At 60.4% G+C, this 18,225-nt stretch overlaps 2 protein-coding genes and 1 long non-coding RNA gene across 6 annotated transcripts in view; 1 reads left to right on the top strand and 2 right to left on the bottom strand.

The window, feature by feature from the left end:
* Positions 1–4,655: 4,655 nt before the first annotated feature.
* HSPB1 (heat shock protein family B (small) member 1) lies at positions 4,656–6,246 on the bottom strand. The gene is made up of 3 exons (XM_060123678.1): positions 5,815–6,246; positions 5,061–5,124; positions 4,656–4,970 (listed from the first exon to the last, which is right to left on the bottom strand). Exons 1-3 carry the CDS (start codon positions 6,164–6,166, stop codon positions 4,781–4,783), a joined length of 606 nt encoding a protein of 201 aa, XP_059979661.1. The 5' UTR covers positions 6,167–6,246; the 3' UTR covers positions 4,656–4,780.
* A 4,254-nt stretch (positions 6,247–10,500) lies between these two features.
* LOC132504877 (uncharacterized) lies at positions 10,501–16,236 on the top strand. 4 transcript variants are annotated; one of them, XR_009535143.1, is made up of 4 exons: positions 10,501–10,602; positions 10,904–11,062; positions 11,626–11,680; positions 11,930–16,236. It is a non-coding gene; the product is annotated as an uncharacterized LOC132504877 (long non-coding RNA). The 4 variants fall into 4 exon arrangements; XR_009535144.1 differs by lacking the exon at positions 11,626–11,680; XR_009535142.1 differs by lacking the exon at positions 11,626–11,680 and having other exon boundaries at positions 11,681–16,236.
* The window catches only part of SRRM3 (serine/arginine repetitive matrix 3), a 34,213-nt gene continuing 30,416 nt past the window's right edge, over positions 14,429–18,225 (bottom strand). The window contains 5 exon segments of the mRNA XM_060122601.1: positions 14,429–15,923; positions 17,050–17,082; positions 17,084–17,129; positions 17,515–17,652; positions 17,733–17,957. Coding sequence (XP_059978584.1) covers positions 15,588–15,923; positions 17,050–17,082; positions 17,084–17,129; positions 17,515–17,652; positions 17,733–17,957 — 778 coding nt within the window. The 3' untranslated portion in view covers positions 14,429–15,587.

Below are 18,225 nucleotides of genomic sequence, written 5' to 3'. Positions count from 1 at the left end.
AGGGACCTCTCCTAGGGCAGGTCAGTTTTCGCCAGGGTCCCCGCATATTACCTTCTCCCCCTGGGCTGCAAGCTGGGAGCCCTGTCTGGGCACTTGACTTTCCCTTGCCCTCAGTCTGCCCTTCAGAAGAGATGGAAGTGGCCAACTGGCCAGTGAGGCTCTTCCGCCCTCCACGCTCGTACCCGAGACCATCCAGAGATTTTGCTATTGATCTGGAGCCGTCTCTTCTTAGCCAGGCCTGGGATTCCTGGTATTTTTCATGCTTCCAGCTTTCCCTGCACAACTAGCTGTTGGCAGAGCTGTCTCATAAGAGGCCCATGAGAATATGGTTCATCCTTAGGAGGCAGAATTAGATGCATATGATGAAGTCAGAGTCACCTGGGCAAGTGGAGGAGGGAGGGGAGGATCCAGAGCCCTTGACTAAGAGGATCTTTGCCAGGGATGGAGTCATTCCCGCCCCCAGGCTCCTGTGCTCTTCAGGGCTGTTCCAGCCCTGGGCCATGGTGGATGGACAGACAGTACACACTTTGGGGTGGGGGGGCACACATTCCCAGGGTCCACTTCCCTAGGAGAACAGCATGAGGGCAGGGCTTAGCCCCCATTTCATCAGGGTCTGAGCTGCAGGGCCCAGTGGCAGACTCTGGCTAAGACCAGCCCAGGCTCGCCCAGCTGCCTTCACCCGTGCTGCATCCTCCTTCCCTGCTTTGGTCCTGAGCTGGAGCTCAGTCGCTGCTGTGCACGTCTGGACCCGGCGCTGAGTCCTGGCTGCAGGGCTGTCCCAAACCCCCAGGTCCCACTGTGTGCATGTGTGGATTGGGTGTAGTGTAGAGTTGCAGGGGGTCCGGGGTAAGGCCAGCAGATAGAACCCCTTCCAGGCTGATCTCTGCCCTGCCCTGGGCTCTGCCAGGGCACGTAGGGCTTGTGTGGCTGCCAGCCGGCCAGGGGTCTGGGGTCTCTAATGGTCAACCTCCTGGTCAACCCTGGACGGGGGCTCCAGTCCAACCCTACCCTCCTCTTCTCCCTTCGCTTGGTTGACCCTCCCCCATCACAAAGGTGCTCTGGCCGTACCCTTTGGATCCAGCACTGGGGTCCTCCGCAGCCATTCTCTGGGCGGCTTTTATTCCCCACCCTACCCTCTCCACAGAGCAGTCTCTCTGGCAAACCCTAGGTTGATTCGGTAGCAGGGAAGATGAGGGCAGCTGGAAACAATTCACTCCCCCAGCAGCCAAGGTCTGGTGGCTGCTTGACCTTACAAAGACTGAAGTCAGCAAGCCCCAGGCAGGGAGCCCAGGATTTTAGAGGTCCCCTCCTTCCCCCACCCCCCAGCACCCCGACATCGGTGTGTCACCCCACACTGCAGAGCCTGCTGCTGCCACATCTGGCGTGCGAACCCCCTCTCCCCCTCTCCCTGGCAGGACCCATGTCCACTACATCTCAGCAGCACACTGCCCCTGCCTCACGGCTGCCCCTCCCATCCACTCTCCGCTAAGGTCTGGAACCCTGTTTCTAAAGCAGGGATGCTTAAACCCTTTGCTTAGCCTGCACTTAGCGTGGCCTTCGGTGCCCTCCAAGATGGGGCTTCGCACCTCCTTCACTTGCCCTCCCTGCTTGCAGCCCCTCCTCCAGCCTGACCACACCAGCCTTCCAGCCCTCGCCCATGCAACTCCCCCTTGCCCGTCACACAAGGGTCACTTCTGGAAATCCCTCCTTCCCACTCCACTGAGACTCCGCAGGCTGTCCTGGGCCCTCTCTGATGGTAGAATGCTGCTCCTCACTGGGCTGTGTCCTCCGCTTGCCCCCTTGAGCTCAAGCAGGGACTTGGACCTACGGGCTGGGTGCTGGGCCCAGAGAAGGTGCCAACAGGGAGGGCAGATTTCATAACTGGGAGGGAGAGAGAAAAGGAGAGACCCAGGGATCAGCCTGGAACTGAGAGCGGCTTGTGCACTCCACGGATCCCTAGGGGAGCTGGAGCTGGTGAGAGGTGAGCAGCTGCCATAGGGATTTGAGGTCCCTGAGGGCGCCTTTGTCACTGGCCTGCAGCAGGGGGCATTGCCCCTCAGGCACCCTTCGGCTGAGCGGAGGGACCCAGATGCTAGCATTCACTGAACCAAGGCCAGTGTCTGAGTCTGCAGACCTGAATGTCATCAGAGGCGTTTAGAGAGGGACCCACTGAAAATCAGGGAAACGCTTGGCGAGGCCGGGGACAGCAGTAGGGCAGGGACTCACCAGGCATCTCAATGCCCAGAACTGGCCTCTCCCCATGGAGACCCCGGGACCTGAGCCAGCCTGCCCCACCCACCACTCCGCCCAGAGGTGCTGCCCAGATCCCATGTCTTCGGAGATGAGCTCTGGGCGTAGGGCCAGCCCAGCCCCAGGCTCCCCTCCTGCCTCTGCCCCGCCCCCCACTCCCTCACCTCCTACTTTGGTTTCCCATGGAGACTGCAGCCTGTTTCCTTTGCAGGGACTGAATTCTTCACTTCCTACCTCCCTCGTGCCCCAGCTGTGACCCCAGTATTGGCCCGAGCCCCCGGATCTATATTCCATTCCTATAGCACCGACAGCACCCAGGCGCTGACCCCTGCCTACCCCAGGCCATGGCCCTGGACTTTGGGCCTGAGACCTGGCAGCTCTCTCCGGGCCACTTTGCAGCCTCGCCCCCTCGAGTGGCCCTGGCCCCCAGGCTCAGCTGCATCCCTGTCCTTCTCCTCCTGAGGCCCCACGGAGCCTGATGCGGCAGCACTTCCAGCTGTGGAGCCCCCACCCCCACCCCGCCAGCCTTGTGTCTGAGTTAATCTGACCTCCCGTGTCTGGGGCGACGCAGATGGCCCTCTGCTCCCTCCAGGACGAGCTGTGTGAACCTGGGCAAGTCTCTTCACTTCTTTGAGGCTCACTGCCCAGTTGTCAAGCAGCAGTAACCGCACCTCTTCTCGGGGCTGATGTGAGGATTACCTGGTCAAAAGCTCACAAGTAGCTCTCCCACACGTCTAGGGCACCAGTGGAGGAGCTGGCAGCCCGGCAGGCTTGCAGTCACTCTCTCCAACCAGATTTGGGCACCCGGCCACCCCCATGGAGGTCAGGGCCATCCTGTTGCCAACCACAAGGGCACTGGCCAGCAGAGCGAGGGTGAGAACTGGACAGGCTGACTGGGTCGTGGCCACGGGAGCGTGGAGGCATCCAGGAGACATCTGAGACGTGGGGGGGTGTGCATCTCGGGGAGAGGGTGGAAGATTTAGGCAATCAGAGCTCAGGAAACCAGGTGGGAGGGCGGGTGGACTGGGCGGCATCCTGGCTGACAGGCCCAGACCTGTGCTGCCAGCTGGCCCAGCACCGTCCTTGTGCCAGGTGTTTTCTTCCCTGTTGGCCTCCTTCCAGGTTCAGCGGGGCCCTCAAGGGCCGGGACCTCCTTTGGCTTTACGCCTGCTCCAGATGTGCTGTCCCAACAGGGAGCCCGCACCAGGGAGGAGAAACTGAGAAGTTGGACGGCGTGAGCAGTGGTGTGTGGATGCCCCAGGCCCCGCCCTGCGGGTTCTGCTCCTCTCAGGGACCCTGACACAGTAGGGCTGTGCACCCGCAAGCATCTGGCCATAGCCCCCGGCTCTGGGACCTTGCTGGTGGAGAGAATGTGGGGTCTCAAAATCCCTCATCTACTTTCAGACTGGGCTCCAAAGCCCCCATCTACCTTCTCCCTCCCCTAGGTCGCCCTGAACCCTCCTCGGGCAGGGGAGAGGGTCGGGGCAGGACAAGGACAAAGGCCGAGGTAGGTGTGGGTGTTCCTGCCAGCGACAGTCAAGGCAGGCCCTCCTGTAGCCACTGCTTCCCCTGGCAGGTCTTTGCCTCTCTTCCACGAAAACCTAGGCCACACCTGCCCTCGCTCTCTGCAGGGCACCCTCAGGCCTGAGGGCCCAGGCCCCCTGCTACCTGCACGGCCTGGCCTGGCGGGGAAAGGTCCTTTGACGAGGCCAATCTCCCCTCAGAATGCCACCTGGGGTGGCCACACCCCCCCCATACCATCTACCTGGTCCTGCCCCTCTTCCCCAGGATTAATGAAGTTATGAGGAGGGCAGGAAGGAACTCTGAGCTCCCAGGAAGCTCCCCTCCCCAGACCCTGCCCTGTCTCCCCTCACCTGCCCCCTGCCCAGGTGTTCCTGAGTGCCTAAGCCTGGGCCAGGTGCATCTCCTGGTTTCCCCTGATCCCACACCTGGCCCTGGGTTTGTTTGTTTTTTTCATGAATTTATTTATTTATTTTTGGCTGCATCGGGTTTTTGATGTGCGGGCTTTTCTCTAGTTGCGGCGAGCGGGTTCTACAGCGCAGGCTCAGTAGTTGTGGTGCACAAGCTTAGTTGCTCCGCAGCATGTGGGATCTTCCCAGACCAGAGCTCGAACTCATGTCTCCTGCATTGGCAGGTGGATTCTTAACCACTGCGCCACCAGGGAAGCCCAGCCCTGGGGGTTTTAATTGCCGTAAACAATGACTGTTTCTCTCTTAATAAACAAGGGACTGGAGGGCAGGGCTGTGCCCTGTGAAGGATACCACTGTACCCACAGGGCCCAGCGTGGGTCTTGGCACACAGCAGGCCCTCAGCAAAGGTGATGAACGTGTGAACCACCAACAACCCCTATGTCTCCACAAACACACCAGGGTCCGAGGCAGGGGCAGGCAGTTGTTTCGAACTTTATTTGAGAAAAACAGAAGGTCAAGATATCAAAAGAGTACAGAGGTTTGGTGGGTGGGGACGGTCAGTGATGGCTACTGTGGAGTGGGCAACTAGGCTAGGGCCTTTACTTGTTTCCAGGCTGTTCAGACTTCCCAGCTTCTGGGCCCCCGAGCTGGGCACGCGCCTCGAAGGTGACAGGGATGGTGATCTCTGCCGACTGGGTGGCTGGCTTGGGCAACGGGGCCTCCACTGTGAGCGTGCCCTCGGGGGACAGGGAGGAGGAGACCTGGGTGGGGTCCACACCGGGGGGCAGCCTGGACACGCATAAAGGGAGGAGAAGCATTACACACCTGTGTGTCCCTGCGCCCTCCTCCCGTCCCCCAAGCTCTGGAGCCAGGACTCACGTGTATTTTCGAGTGAAGCACCGGGAAATGTAGCCGTGCTCGTCCTGTCGCTCTTCGTGCTTGCCTGAGGAAGAGGGGAGTTGGGGGGGGGCGGGTAGGAGGTCAGAGGAGGCAGGGAGGGGCGGCCTCTCCAGCTGGCGCACATCCAAACGCGTCCCACCTGGCGGCCAGGACTCAGGGCAGGCAAGACTGACTAAGGGATTTGTGTGCCCCAAGCCGTCCCGGGATCTCAGAAGCTTCTGGAAAGTTCGGTTCAGGGGCTTTGGGAGCGGTGAGGGGGGCCGCAGCGCCGGGCACGCGCACACGCCCCCTCCGCGGACACGGGCTAGGGGCGGAGACGGCGTGGGGCGGGCGGCGACGCCCTCTTCATACCAACCGCCGGCCGAGGTGGGTAGGCGCGCGCGGGTGGGGGCGGGGAGACCTGGTCCCTTGGGGGTGGGGCTGGGGCCGTGGGGGGGGTCTCCGCTGGAAGGGGGCGTTTCTTCCCTTAGCGTAGACTTTTTAGGGCTAAAAGATCCATTAGGAGCTATCAGCACCCCCCAACTCCAGAGGAGTGTATACAGGCCAGGGGCAGGGCAAGGAGGCCCGCCCCGCGCCCCGGGCTCTGCCCCCGGGTCCTCGGCTAAGCTTTCACTTTCCAGCCCCCGCCCCGCCGCCCCCCGCCCCGCATTTCAACCCAGGTCCCTGACCAGGGCTCCTCCCCAGGACCGGCGAGAGGCCGGAGGCCGGCGCCCCAGTCCCCGGGGGGGCTCACCAGTGATCTCCACCACGCCGTCCTTGGTCTTGACCGTCAGCTCCTCGGGGGCGAAGTGGTTGACGTCCAAGGACACGCGCCAGCGGTCGGCAGTCTGCTGGATCTCCGAGAAGCCGCTGCTGAGCTGCCGGCTGAGCGCGCGGCTGTAGGCGGGACCCTCGATCGCGGCGGCGGACAGAGGGCGCACGTAGCCCGGCCATCCGCTGTGGCTCAGCCACTGCGACCACTCCTCGGGCAGCCGGGGCATCCCGAAGGCCTGGTCGAAGAGGCGGCTGTGGGCCGGGTACCAATCGCGGAAAGGGTCCCAGCTGGGGCCCCGCAGGAGCGAGAAGGGCACTCGGCGCTCGGTCATGCTGGCTGGTCTGGGCGCGTCTGGCTGAGGTTCGGAGGAGTGCGAGAAGTGTCGGGCGCCAGCCCCAGCAGCGCTTTTATGGGCCTCCAGCTGGGTATTTTTAGCAGGCGTGTTTCAGGTCGCTATTAATGGCAGTGACGGGCCGGAGCAGCCCCTCCCCCTGCATTCCCCTCACTGCATACCGGGGAGCGGGGCGGGGCGAGGAAGGCCCTACCCACATCTGGAACCTTCTCTTGCTTGAGTAAACAAATGACTGGAGCCCCGATGCTGGTGCAGTACTCACTGCCGGACGCTCGCAGGCCTGGGTGCTAAAGCGCTAGGCCGCGATCTGTGGACAGTCTAGGAGGATAAAGCCGAGAGAGAGGTCAGGCTGCTTGTCCCAGGCCACACAGCTAGGAATTGGCAGAGCCGGGATTTGGACCCCAGGGTGTCTGAAATAATGTCTTAAGAAGCAGCATGGTTAGGAGTGTGGGCTCGGGAGCCAGACCGCCTGAGTTCACATCCAGGTCCTGCCACTCACTGGATGAACTTGTGCAAATGAGAGTCTTTGTGACTCAGTTTACCCATCGGGAAAATGGGGATGATGGTGATGATGATGATGAAAATGCTTCCATCACTGGGTTGGTGTGAGGATTCAGCCACTTAATGCAAGTAAACATTTTAGTCCAGGACCTGGTACATGATTATGAATTATTGTTATTATTAGCTCCTTGGAGTTGAAAGAGGGGGGAGGAAAGAGAGCGTGTATGTCTCCCTGTCGCAGAGGCTGTGGCGTGTGTAGGTTTGGTCGTTTTCCCCTTGACTTCCCAGTGGGGCAGACCCAGATCACGAACCCTGAGGCCCCGTGCTGAGGGGGGTCAGGAGAAAGGTTACTGTCAAAGCTCCCCATTATATCTGTTTTTCTCGAGGAGCTCTGGACAGGGAACTTGAAATGCAGCAACCTTGAATCTCATAGGGGTTTTGCCACTGATTTTTTGTGTGATTTGGGCCAAGGCCCCTCCTTTTCCTCTTTGCAGATTATGATCTCAAAGTCCCTTTTGTTTAATATTCCCACAGCACAAAGGGAGAGGGGGCTCCAGGTAGTACAGCTCCTTCAAACTTGCTTGAAGCCTGAAGCCTGCCCCACCTCCTATCTGACCACCTATGGGATCCACGCCCTCGCTCCCACCTCTGGGAGAGGATGCTGCCCCTACGGTCCTGGCGTAATCCTAACGTTCCCTCTCTCTCCTGCCTTCATTGGCAGGACCCCAGTCCAGCCTTCCTTCTCCTGACTTCTGTCTTTTTATCCCTCCTTTTTAGATGGGGAAACTGAGGTTCAGAGAGAATAGGTGACTGGCCTACGGCCTCCTGTAAGACACTAGCAGAGTAAGGCTCTTGCCTCTCTAGTGCTCAGGGCTCTTACCCTCATGGGGCTCCCACCTTGGAGTCCCTTACTTCCTCTGCTTCCGAGACCCACTCTGTTTGCTGCCCCTCTCCTGGGGCTGGGCTGAGGCTGTACTCCTGCCAGTTCCACGCAGGACTTGCCCTGCCCCGCCCAGGACACCTGAGGGGCTGAAAGCCAGACTCCAGTCCACTCACCTCATTGAGCTGGGGTAGGGCTTCCCTGGTGGCGCAGTGGTTAAGAATCCACCTGCCGATGCAGGGGACATGGGTTTGATCCCTGGTCCTGGAAGATCCCACGTGCCGTGGAACAACTAAGCCCATGCGCTGCAACTACTGAGCCTGCGCTCTAGAGCCCATGAGCCACAGCCACTGAGCCCGCGTGCTGCAACTACTGCAGACCGCGTGCCTAGAGCCCGTGTTCCGCAGCAAGAGAAGCCGCCGCAGTGAGAAGCCCGCGCACCGCAACGAAGAGTAGCCCCCACTCGCCTCAACTAGAGAAAGCCTGCGCACAGCAACAAAGACCTAACGCAGCCAAAAATAAATTAATTAATTAATTTAGAAAAATGAGCTGGGGTAGCAACAAGTCTCGTGCCCTCTCTGAGCCTCAATTTCCTCTTCAAGAGAGCACTCCTAGATGTCTTTCTTTCTTACCCACCTGCTTCCCATCGGGAAAGAGCTGGGGTTGGGCCACAGATCTGAGGTCGCCTCTGGAAAGGCCTCTAAGCACCTGGGGCTCTCATGGGCCAAGGAGAGGAGGCAGACAGGGTGCCTGCCCTCTGCCCCGCCCCTCTTGCTGGATCACGTCAGGAGCCCAGTCTCCATGGGGAGCTACTCGCTGCCCCCAAAGGGTCTCAGCTTCAGGAAGCCCCAGGCCTTCACGCCCTGGCACCCCCAACCCCACCTATCCCCAGCTCTTAAAGTCAGGGTGAGGTCAGGAGCCAGGGAGGGCCCTCATCCGTCCCTGCCTGCCCACCTTGGCCCAGACGAGCCCAGGTGCCCCACCCTAGCGGGAGCTGTCAAATATAATCATGGGTGCCTTCAAGTGTGGCCCAGCCATGCTCTGGGTGGGGGCTGCCTGCCTGGCCGCCAGCACCTTGTAGACAGAAGCTACCTTCAGAGCTCCCTTCATTTTGCCTGAAACCAAGGTGGGGAGGATCCATCCCTGTTGCCCCGGCTTGGGGAAGTTGTGCAACCCAGGGCTCCACCCCCAGCACCCAGCCCATGGAGGTGGAGGAAGCAGAACTGAGAATTCACATCCATCTTTTTTTTTTTTTTTTTATCACGCCTGGGGGGCTCGTGGGATCTTAGTTCCCAAACCAGGGATCGAACCCTGGGCCCTCTGCAGTGAAAGTATTGCCAAATCTGGCTCCCTCGGCACGGATGCTGGATAAAAATATGGAGACAGAGAATTGGAAGATAAGAAATAGAGAGGCTTTTTATTTTCTTTGCCAGGCAAAGGGAAGACAGTAGGCTAACGCCTCAAGAACTGTGCCTCCTTCTTGGGGAATCGGAGAAGATTTTATATGTGGGGCTCGCAGTCCGGGGTATATGGTAAGGATCAAAAGTAGTGGAGGTCTTGCATTTCTTTTCTTCTGCAAATTCATGGCCCAAGTTGGCATCAGGTAGCTCAGCAACCGGGTCTGATGTCCCTGAAGTTATGGGCCCATGACCTTCCTTCTGAAATGAAGAGTGCTACAGGGGAGTGTAGGGGGAGAAGAAACGCCAGGTGCAAAGGGTCATCTGTATGGAGTCAGAGAGTAATCAACTTTGTGAAGGACAAGTCTAGCTACAAGTGTTTGTTAGTAGTAACAGCTAAAGAATAACCAAGATTGCTTAACTCTTTCAGGCCTGTTTATGTTGTTTCCCCAGCCTGTTCATTGTTTCCTTATTTTCCACTTTATCAGAAAAGTCTAATTTCTATTTTTGCTACAACAAAAGTGTGGAGTTCTAACCACTGGACTGCCAGGGAATTCCCCACATCCATCTTCAATGGGTCACTTCTCAAGGGACTCTCAGATCAGAGCTGCCAATCATAAGGGAGGGGGACTGGGTAGCTCTGGGTGGTAGTAAGTGCGGGTAGGGGTGGAGGAGAAACTGGGTTTTGGAGTCAGACAAGGCTGGGCTTGAACCTGCTGCTGGCCTGGTGACCTCTCTGAGCTGGCATGTCCCCATCTGCAAGACATAGCTAATAACACACCCATCTCTTTTTTTTTTAACACACCCATCTTGCAGGGCTGCAGTGAATCTGTAACACGGTAACTCCCGTGAAGGGCCTGGTGCTCAGAAGTGTTCATTGTTATTAAGGAAAGAGGGCCTTTAATTTTGGATATTGAGACTTAGATTAATGAGAATTACCTGGTTGTATGTGCTTTATAGCATGTTCAGGTATCTTATCAGAGTCCCATCCTGGAGATGAGAAAACTGAGAGTCACAACTGCCCCAAGGTCACAAAGCTGGTGAAGGATGGAGGGATTGGAACCCAGGCCTCCTGCCTCTCTATCCGGCAGGGGGGAGACTTCCCAGGCAGTCCAGGGAGGGCCGTGGGCTGCGGCTTGCAGGCCCAGGGTGAGGTGTGCAGCCCAGGGTTACCTGTGGGACGGGGAGGGTTGGGCTAGCCTCTCTGGGTTCACTTCCAGCCCTGACCAAGCACCCTTCCTCTAGGGTACTGAGCTCCCAGGGGTAGTTTTTCTGGGATTAAGAGGACAACTCCACCTGCAGGGATTTCCCAGAAGCCAAGGGGGTGGGGAGCAGGGGGACACTGCAGGGATTCCTTAATCAGAGGGGCCCGTCCCCTATCCCTAGCCCCAGAGTCTGGGTTACTCTGCTGCAGCTCCGAGAACAGCCTCCCAGCTTCCTGGCCTGGCCCTCGCCTGAGCACTTGGCCACACTGGCCACTCCCTTGGCAGGCTTTTGCCAACTCCAGCTGCCGCAGCCCTTCCCTCCCTGGCCCAGCCTCCGAAAGTGCGAGAGCGTTCAGGCAGCTGCCCGAGCTCCCGGGAGAGGCCTGACAGCTGATGAAGCGCCGGCCGCTGGGCCTGCTGGGAACTAAGAATGTGGGCAGCCGTAACGAGGGCGCATGGGGGCGGGGGGGCTCTGGGTCTTTCTGGAAGTGTCTAGACACTGCCCCTCCGGGAGTCCATTTCCCAAAACCCATCTCCTAGGCCTTCGTCTTCTGGCTGGCCTTGGGGTCACCTTGCCTCCATCACTGCTGGAGGGGTGCCAAGGAGGGGCCGGGCGGGAGGGCTGGGGATCCATCCTCCTACCCCTCCCACCCTGCTGTCCAGTAGAAAGAATCTGTCTAGCTTGGGAGTCTGGGGACGCCTACGTCTCTAACTCTGTGACCTTGGCTAACAGCCGGCCTCCGTGACTCATTTTCTTCATCTGTACGATGAGACCATCGGACTGGATGTTCTCGAAGGCTCCGTCCAGCGCTGGCGGATCAACAGTTTCTCCTCCACTCTCTACTCTCCCCCATCCCCCACGACCCCCCATCCACCCAGGGATGTGTATATGGTGAGTGGACGCAGAGGATGAGGGAGGGCGTGGGGATGGGGCAACCCCTCCGGTGGCCGTGGAGGCGGGAGGCCCTGTGGCTGGAGCACCCTCCTGTGCTGGGTGTCCCGAGAGCCTTTCTCAGGTGGAGGGGGGCTTGGCAAAGGAAGGGTAGGCGCCTGGTGATAAGGCCGGTTTGCTGAGTATGCCCTCGGCTGAGAGAGGCGGAGGTGGGAGGGTCGGGGGAGTAGGCCAGGGGGCTTCCAAGAGCACCTCAGAGAGGCAGGGGAGGGGGGTAGTCAGCTGGGACGCCCAAATTGGGCATGTGCATTTGTGACTTGCTACCCTGGGTCTGGGGCTGTAGGAAACAGATTAAGAAAAGGGGGCGAATTTGCCAGGACCCAGGCAAGCCTTGTCCAGCCTCCTGGCTGCTGTGTGTGCAGGGAGGGGAAGGATGGAGGGGCCCCCGAGGCCCCAAGTGCAGAGAGAGAGGTGAGGAGAGGACGTCCTACACCCCAAATGCCACATCTTGCTAAGGTTCCCCCACCCCTGCCCCCGTCTCCCCCTCTTGTTACCCGACATAGAATTGGAATTTCCTGTTTTCCTGCCTGCCTTCCAGTGTTTTTCCCTTTTCCCAAGGTAAGAGCAGAAGAGTTCAGTCTGAACCCTCCGTCTGCGGGAGGGACAGGGGCCTGGTACCCTCTCTGTCCTTCTCAGCGGGACGGGCACCAAGTAGCCAGGGAGGTGCTGAAGACAAGAGCTTCGGGCTTCCAGGCTGCCAAGGATCCTCCCCCAGGGAGCTCTCCTCTCTGTCCAGGCCTGTTTTGTATCCCTTCTGGCCCGCCGCCAGCCAGCAGTTTTTTTTCCTCTCTCTCTGTCGCCCTCTAGGGTCTTCCTGCTGCCACCAGGCCTTTGGTCTCCACCCTCCCCCACGGTTGCTGGAACCCCTCACGCCATAGTTGCCTCGTTCACTCCTTCACTCATTCAACAAACATCTCAAGGGTGCCTGTTCGGGGAATGCAGAGATAAGAAGGCATGGCCCGGGCTCCAGAAGCTCACAGATTTAGGGAGAGAGAGACCCGCCAACAAATAACTGGATCAAGAGCTCGATACCCTAAAGGCAGGAACAGACCTAGGGCTGGAGAAATCCAGAGGCGGGAGTGGCCACCGCAGCTGGGGATCGGGAAGGCGCCTAGAAGTAGGGGGCAGCTGAGCTGGGCCTGGAACCATGAGCTCTCAGGAACCTGTGGAGGTGGAGAGGGCATGCCTTGGGGCCGAGGGGGGCCCAGGGAGGAGGGTCCGCTGGAGTCAAGGACAGTGATGGGAGCGGAGGTTGGAGGGTGGCGGCGGGAGAGGATGGCAATTCCAGGTGGAGCCGTTCGCCGTTTGGAAGGCCTTCCAAGTGCTACGAGCTGGTGGACATGGTCACGGGATCCTTATGGTGGGGAGTTCTGTTTCCTTAATTCAATACTGTGTCCTCAGAGCCAGGAACTGGGCATGGCATATAGTAGGTGTTGAGTAAGCATGTATGGAAAGAGGGAGGGAATGGTCAGATTTGAATTGTGGATATGGTGGGATGGACTGGAGCAGGCCAGACCCAGGCAGGCCAGCTGGTGAGGAGGTGGACCTAGGAGGGGTCGTGGTTAGAGGCCAGGAGCGGGGGTGGGGCAGAAAAGGAAGTGGCACTGCCTGGTCACCTGGTTGCAGCCTGGCTGTGGGGTGCAGATGAGGAAGGCGGTCCAGCTGGGCAGTGAGGGACTGGAAGGGGGGAAGGGGAAGGGGCAGCTTTGGGCTTGTGTGAGACAGGCTGGACTTCCATGCCCACCTTGGGGTGTGTTTCATGCCCCCATCCCCTCCAAGAGGCAGCGTCTCCAGAGCAGGGCCAAGCCTGCTTTCCCTGGAGCCCCAACCCCTACCCAGCTGGTTTTTTTTTTTTTTGGCCGTGCCACATGGCATGCAGGATCTTAGTTCCCCGACCAGGGATCGAACCCGTGTCACCTGCATCAGAAGCGTGAAGTCTTAACCACTGGACCGCCAGGGAACTCCCAGCCTGAGGCCTAGTTTTGCTGAACCTGTGTAAAGCATTAAAGAGATCACTGACACTTCTTTGACCAGCTTCCTCAGATCAGAAACACAGCCACCGGCCAAAGGCCTCCTCAGGTGCCCCTTCCGGTCTGAGGGAATAGAAAGTAGAGAGAGGTCATGTGCTGACACAGCCCTAGCCTTCAGAGCACGGCACCCCCGCTCTGCAGCCCAGAACAGACCAAGGACATCTCCTGTGTCGTGGCACGCGCAGCCCAGAGCCGTGGCCATGTCCACTGCCCTCTCAGTAGAGGTGGGTCAGGGTTCTTGACCTGTGGAGCCCTAAAGGATTGCAGAGTGCCTGTGAGGTCTGAAGTTGCCTGCAGATGGTGGGCGTGTGCACATTATTTTGAGGAAAGGGTTCCCAACTTCCATCAGATTCCCAAAGAGCAGCTGATTCAAAGCAAGGTTAACATCTACCACTAAAAGAAAAGGAGAAGGAAGATGAGGAGAGGAGGAAGAGGAGAGTGTGTGCATTTGTTTAGGTCTCTATAAAAGAAAGAAATCCAGGGCTTCCCTGGTGGCGCAGTGGTTGAGAGTCCGCCTGTCCATGCAGGGGACATGGGTTCGTGCCCCGGTCTGGGAAGATCCCACGTGCCACGGAGCGGCTGGGCCCGTGAGCCATGGCCGCTGAGCCTGCGCGTCCGGAGTCTGTGCTCCGCAACGGGAGAGGCCACAACAGTGAGAGGCCCGCATACCGCAAAAAAAAAAAAAAAAAAGAAAGGAAGAAATACAGTGTGAATAGCTATTAAAAAGTAAAAACCACGCCAAGCTCTCCCTTTCCAATCCCCATCCCAGCACCCATCCGGGGCTGGACACACGGTGTTTTCTTTTAAGTGGCCACTTATGACTCGCTCTATGGCAGGCCCTGTGCCGGGCACTCTTAGGACAGCATCCCCTTTCAGCTTCCTCACAGTCCCGCGTGGAGCCTGGATTCACAGCCGGCGTTGCTCTGCGCTGTGTTCCAGCGGTTCTGAACACTCCACCGCTATGGAGGGTCCTGCACGTGGGCCTGTCCTATCCCCTGTTCACTGCTGAAGCAAGGCCGGGTGTCTGGGCGTCGGGTGGAATGGGGGTATTCAAAGCCCACAGGGCCTCCCGGCTAGGGAGAAGGCCTTTCGGGGTCCCTGTTTTTCTCCCCACCAAGCTGCAGGCTCCACAGACTCACGCGTGGAGACACGAGGTGGACGTGCTGGGTCCTGGTCCCTTGGAGTCTGAGTCCCTCTCATTTCTCAGAGGCAAGGACCCCAGGACCCTCTGCCTTCCCCACACTCCCCAGGTACCCAAATCCACAGAGGCCTGGTCTCACCACCTGCCATCCGGGCACCAAGTGTTTTATTAGAGTCCAATTTTTATCCGCACCGCGGAGAAGGAGGGGGAAACAGAGAGGGGGAACCCGGACCAGACCCCAGACCCCTCCCCCCACCGGAGCCCAGGGCATCTGCCCTGTTGGGCCAAGGAAGACTTCGTGAGATCCCTGAGGGCCCCAGGAGGAGGGGGCTGGGAGCAGCAGTAGAGGGCTGGGGGCCGCTGCTTCCCCGTCCATGCCCCAGGCCAAGGCCCTCCGTCTAGATTCTACCCTTTCTTCGAAGGGGTGTAGCGCCCCTCTCTGGAAGAGGAGGAGGAAGTGCTCCCTTTGGCTCCCTGCTCCCTTGGGCAGCCCCAAAGGGCACGTCACCCTAGGCCTGCTGCCATCCGGCCCAGGTCCCAGCCACTGGGCACACCGGGGCTCCCCGAGGCCGCTCAGTCAGCCGACTGCATTGCTCTTCCCCTCACAGGCTCCTCCTCCGTCTACCGCTTCTCCCTTCCACCTCCTGACCCGAACCCCTTTTGATCTCAGGGTCAGATGCAGCTGTGGTCTGTATATCCCACCTCTCGTCATGCAGAAGGCCTGGCTGGTGTGGCCTCGGCCCAGGGCACGGGGCGAGGGCTGGAGGGGAGAGCCTGGGCTGGAGAGGTGCGACCAAGGGTGAGCTCCCTGGACCCTCAGGCTGGGGCTTAGGGGCCCACCCAGTCTGGGCACTCCTGGGCCAGGGGAGGCATCTGGGGAGGCTCTGGGGCCAGCCTCCAGCCCTCAGCCAGGGTCCTCCTGCAGCCGGCTCGAAGGAAGTGGTTCCTCAGCCTGGATGGTGGTGCACCAAGGTCAGGCCATTCTTCCTCCTGTCTAACTTAGCTCCGGCTTGCTGTCCCATCTCCGTGTCCGCCCAGGGGTAGAGAGGAGCTGAGGGTCCTATGGAGTGGCAGGGGAGGCTCCCAGGTCTGGCACCGTCAAAGGTGTCCCTGGGTCCACTGAGCTGAGGTCCCCAGCCTGGCGAGCTGGCCTCAAGCAGGAAGCGGGGCAGGGTGGTCCCTGTGTTCGAAACGGCTCTTGTTCCCTGGCCGTGGTGGGCGAGCGGGAGGTGAGGGCGGGGGCCCCCTAGAAGCAGCAGAATCCAGATCCTCTTTGTCTTCAGGGCCCCCGCCCTCAAGGTCTTCCCTGGACCCGGGACCTCCTTGTAGCAGTGGGGTGCAGGCCCCCTGCAGCTCCTGGGTCCGGACCCCTCGCCTCTCCCTGTGCCAGGGGGCACGAAACTGGGTCTGCTGGGCTCAGAAGCCCCCGCTCTCTGAGCTGCTCCGGCTGTGGTAGCTGGGACTGGGGGTCCTGGAAGGGCTGCGAGTGCGGCTGCGGGTCCGACTGCGGCTGCTGTAGCTTCCATGGCTGTGGCCAGGGCTGGGGCTCCGGCTTGAGTAGTCGCTGCTCAGGCAGCTGGAGGAGGACGAGGGGCTGGGCCGGTAGTAGGGGATGGGACGCTTTCGGGCACTGCCGGGAGGGAAGAGCTGATTACAGGCCAGCCAAGGCCCTGATCTGTGTCAGTCCTGGGCCCTCACTCAGGCCCTGAGCCCCTCCCCAGCAGTGGCCAGGGCTTCCCTGCCTCAGTTTCCCCTGAGCCTTGACCTTGGAATTCTCCCCACCTCCACCCCTGCCCCAGCAAGACTGGACATGCAGTGGTCCAATTTCATGTTGATCACTTTGTTTTTCCTCACTTGTCTGCAGGGAAAGGGGACCAAGTCTCTGCTTGACCGGAGTAGGTGCTCAATAAAAATCTGTTGAGTAAATGCAACTTTTAAGCCAAGCTAAGCAGTGGCTTCTGTGCACGGGAGGGTTTGTGAATATGGCCCATTCCTGCTTCTTTGTTCCCCACAGGACGGAGGATATTGGTTCTCAGGTCACTCAGAGGGCACAAAAGGAGCCCCTGGCCACTGCTGCCCATGCCCAAGGCCCTGGCCCAGGCCTGCCGGCCCCCACTCCTTACTCAGCTACCTCCCGCTGGCCCAGAGTTAGTTTGAAGCCAGGAGACTGTGACCCAGAGAAAAGAAAACAGAGTTAAGGGGGCGACAATGCCCCATTGCGTGGGGTTAATTCTGAGGAAGAAAACAGGTGTCTGTTAGTGGGAGGAGGAGGCAGCCTGGGAGGGGCTGAAGGGGGTGCCAGGTAGAAGGTGTGGAGGCTGTCTTAGGACCCCCTGCTTATGGGGGTATCTGGCGGGGGGGGGTGTCCCAAGCCTGGCAGCCTGGCCTCTAGCTCTGATGTGAGAACTGAGGCCCGGAGAGGCACGCTGATCTCCCATGGCTGCCCAGCAAGGCCAGGGCAGAGCTGGGCTCAGAATTTTGCCTGTGGCCCTCTACCCCATGTCGGGGATCTAGGGCTGCAGGGTGATTTCCACAAATGCAGACCATCATCTCACCTGGAGACCCAGGCCCAGACCCTCCAGTCCCGGCAGACTGTGTGGGCAAAGTGGGAGGGACCGATTCCCCTCACAGCTGCCCCAGAGACCAGACTGCCGGTGCCCCCTCCTCCAAATTCCCCAGGGGACTGGGAAGTGAGCAGAGAGCTTAGTGAGAAAAGGAGAGGCAGACAGACAGCCGAACAGAGCCAGTCAGCTCACATGGGCATCTCCCCTGCAGCCTGTGGAGAGGGGGTCCACCCGGCCCCCAGGCTGGCCACAGGCCACTCAGCAGGCTGGACCTTGAGATGAAGGAGAAAAGGACACATCATTGCCAGGAGATGAATGTGGGGAGGGAAGGAGGACGGAGGGGCTCCAAGAGGGATGGCTGGAATCTTCCAGAGCTGAACTGCTTGCCTGCTGCTGTACCCAGACCCCAGAACTGAGCCCCTCCCCTCCATGGCCCTCAGGACGCTTCCCTTCTGGAGGCCTCCCTCCCCGCAAGTAAGCCTGCACCTCTGCCTCTCGGGTCCCAACCCCTCCCCAGCACCTCAGTCCTAGCCTGAGCGCCCTCTTCCCTCTCCCAACCCTCACCTTCTCTCCTTCGACGCCCTCCCCTCCCCGCACCAGGTGCGGTTGGTCGAGGACCCCCAAGGTCCCCGTGGCCCGGCCCCGGCCCCTCCGTACCTGGTGATGCGCCGCGGCTCCATGAAGCTGGGTGAGTCCCGGCGCCGCTTGCGGATGGGCGAGTAGCTGCGGGAGCGGCGCCGGGCGCGGGCGGCCTCGGCCTCGGCGTGCCTCGCGCGGCCCTCGCCGTCCTTGTCCCTGCGGGGCCCGGCCCGAGATGAGCGACGCGGCCCGGCAGCCCTGGCCGGTCCCGCCGCCACCCCTGGGCCCGCACTTACCGGCCCACGGTTTTCTTGGGCGACGGCGAGCGGCTGGGGCTGCGGGTCCTCTTCTCCGCGGAGCGCGAGCGGGATTTGGAGGGCGAGCGGCTGGAGCTCCACGAGCGAGGGTGCGGGCCCGGGCTGCGCGACGAGCTCTTCCCCTCCGGGCCGCCGTGCCTGCCGTGCGCACCCGGGGACGGGGAGGTGCTGGCGGGCCGGGCGCGCGGGGGCCGCTCCTTGGCCCTGGAGGAGGGGCACGGCGACAGGGGGGGATCAGCTGGGAGACAGTGGGCCCCGGGCAGGGGAGGAGCGGGCGGAGGGGGGCCCGGTGACAGGGAAGGGGGCTCACTTAGGGAGAGAGTGAGTGGAAGCCCTGGGGGGGAAAGGACTCAGGAGGGGAAGGGGTTCTATGGGGTTAGTGCGGACGAAGCGGTTGTTGTGTTGGCGGTCGGGGAGAGGTTCCCGGAGGAGAGAAGGGGGCTCTGGTGGGGGGAGAGGAATCAGTGAGGAA

This window comes from Lagenorhynchus albirostris, chromosome 15 (genome assembly GCF_949774975.1).
Source record: "Lagenorhynchus albirostris chromosome 15, mLagAlb1.1, whole genome shotgun sequence".
Taxonomy (NCBI): domain Eukaryota; kingdom Metazoa; phylum Chordata; class Mammalia; order Artiodactyla; family Delphinidae; genus Lagenorhynchus; species Lagenorhynchus albirostris.
This window is presented reverse-complemented; position numbering and strand designations above follow the sequence as displayed.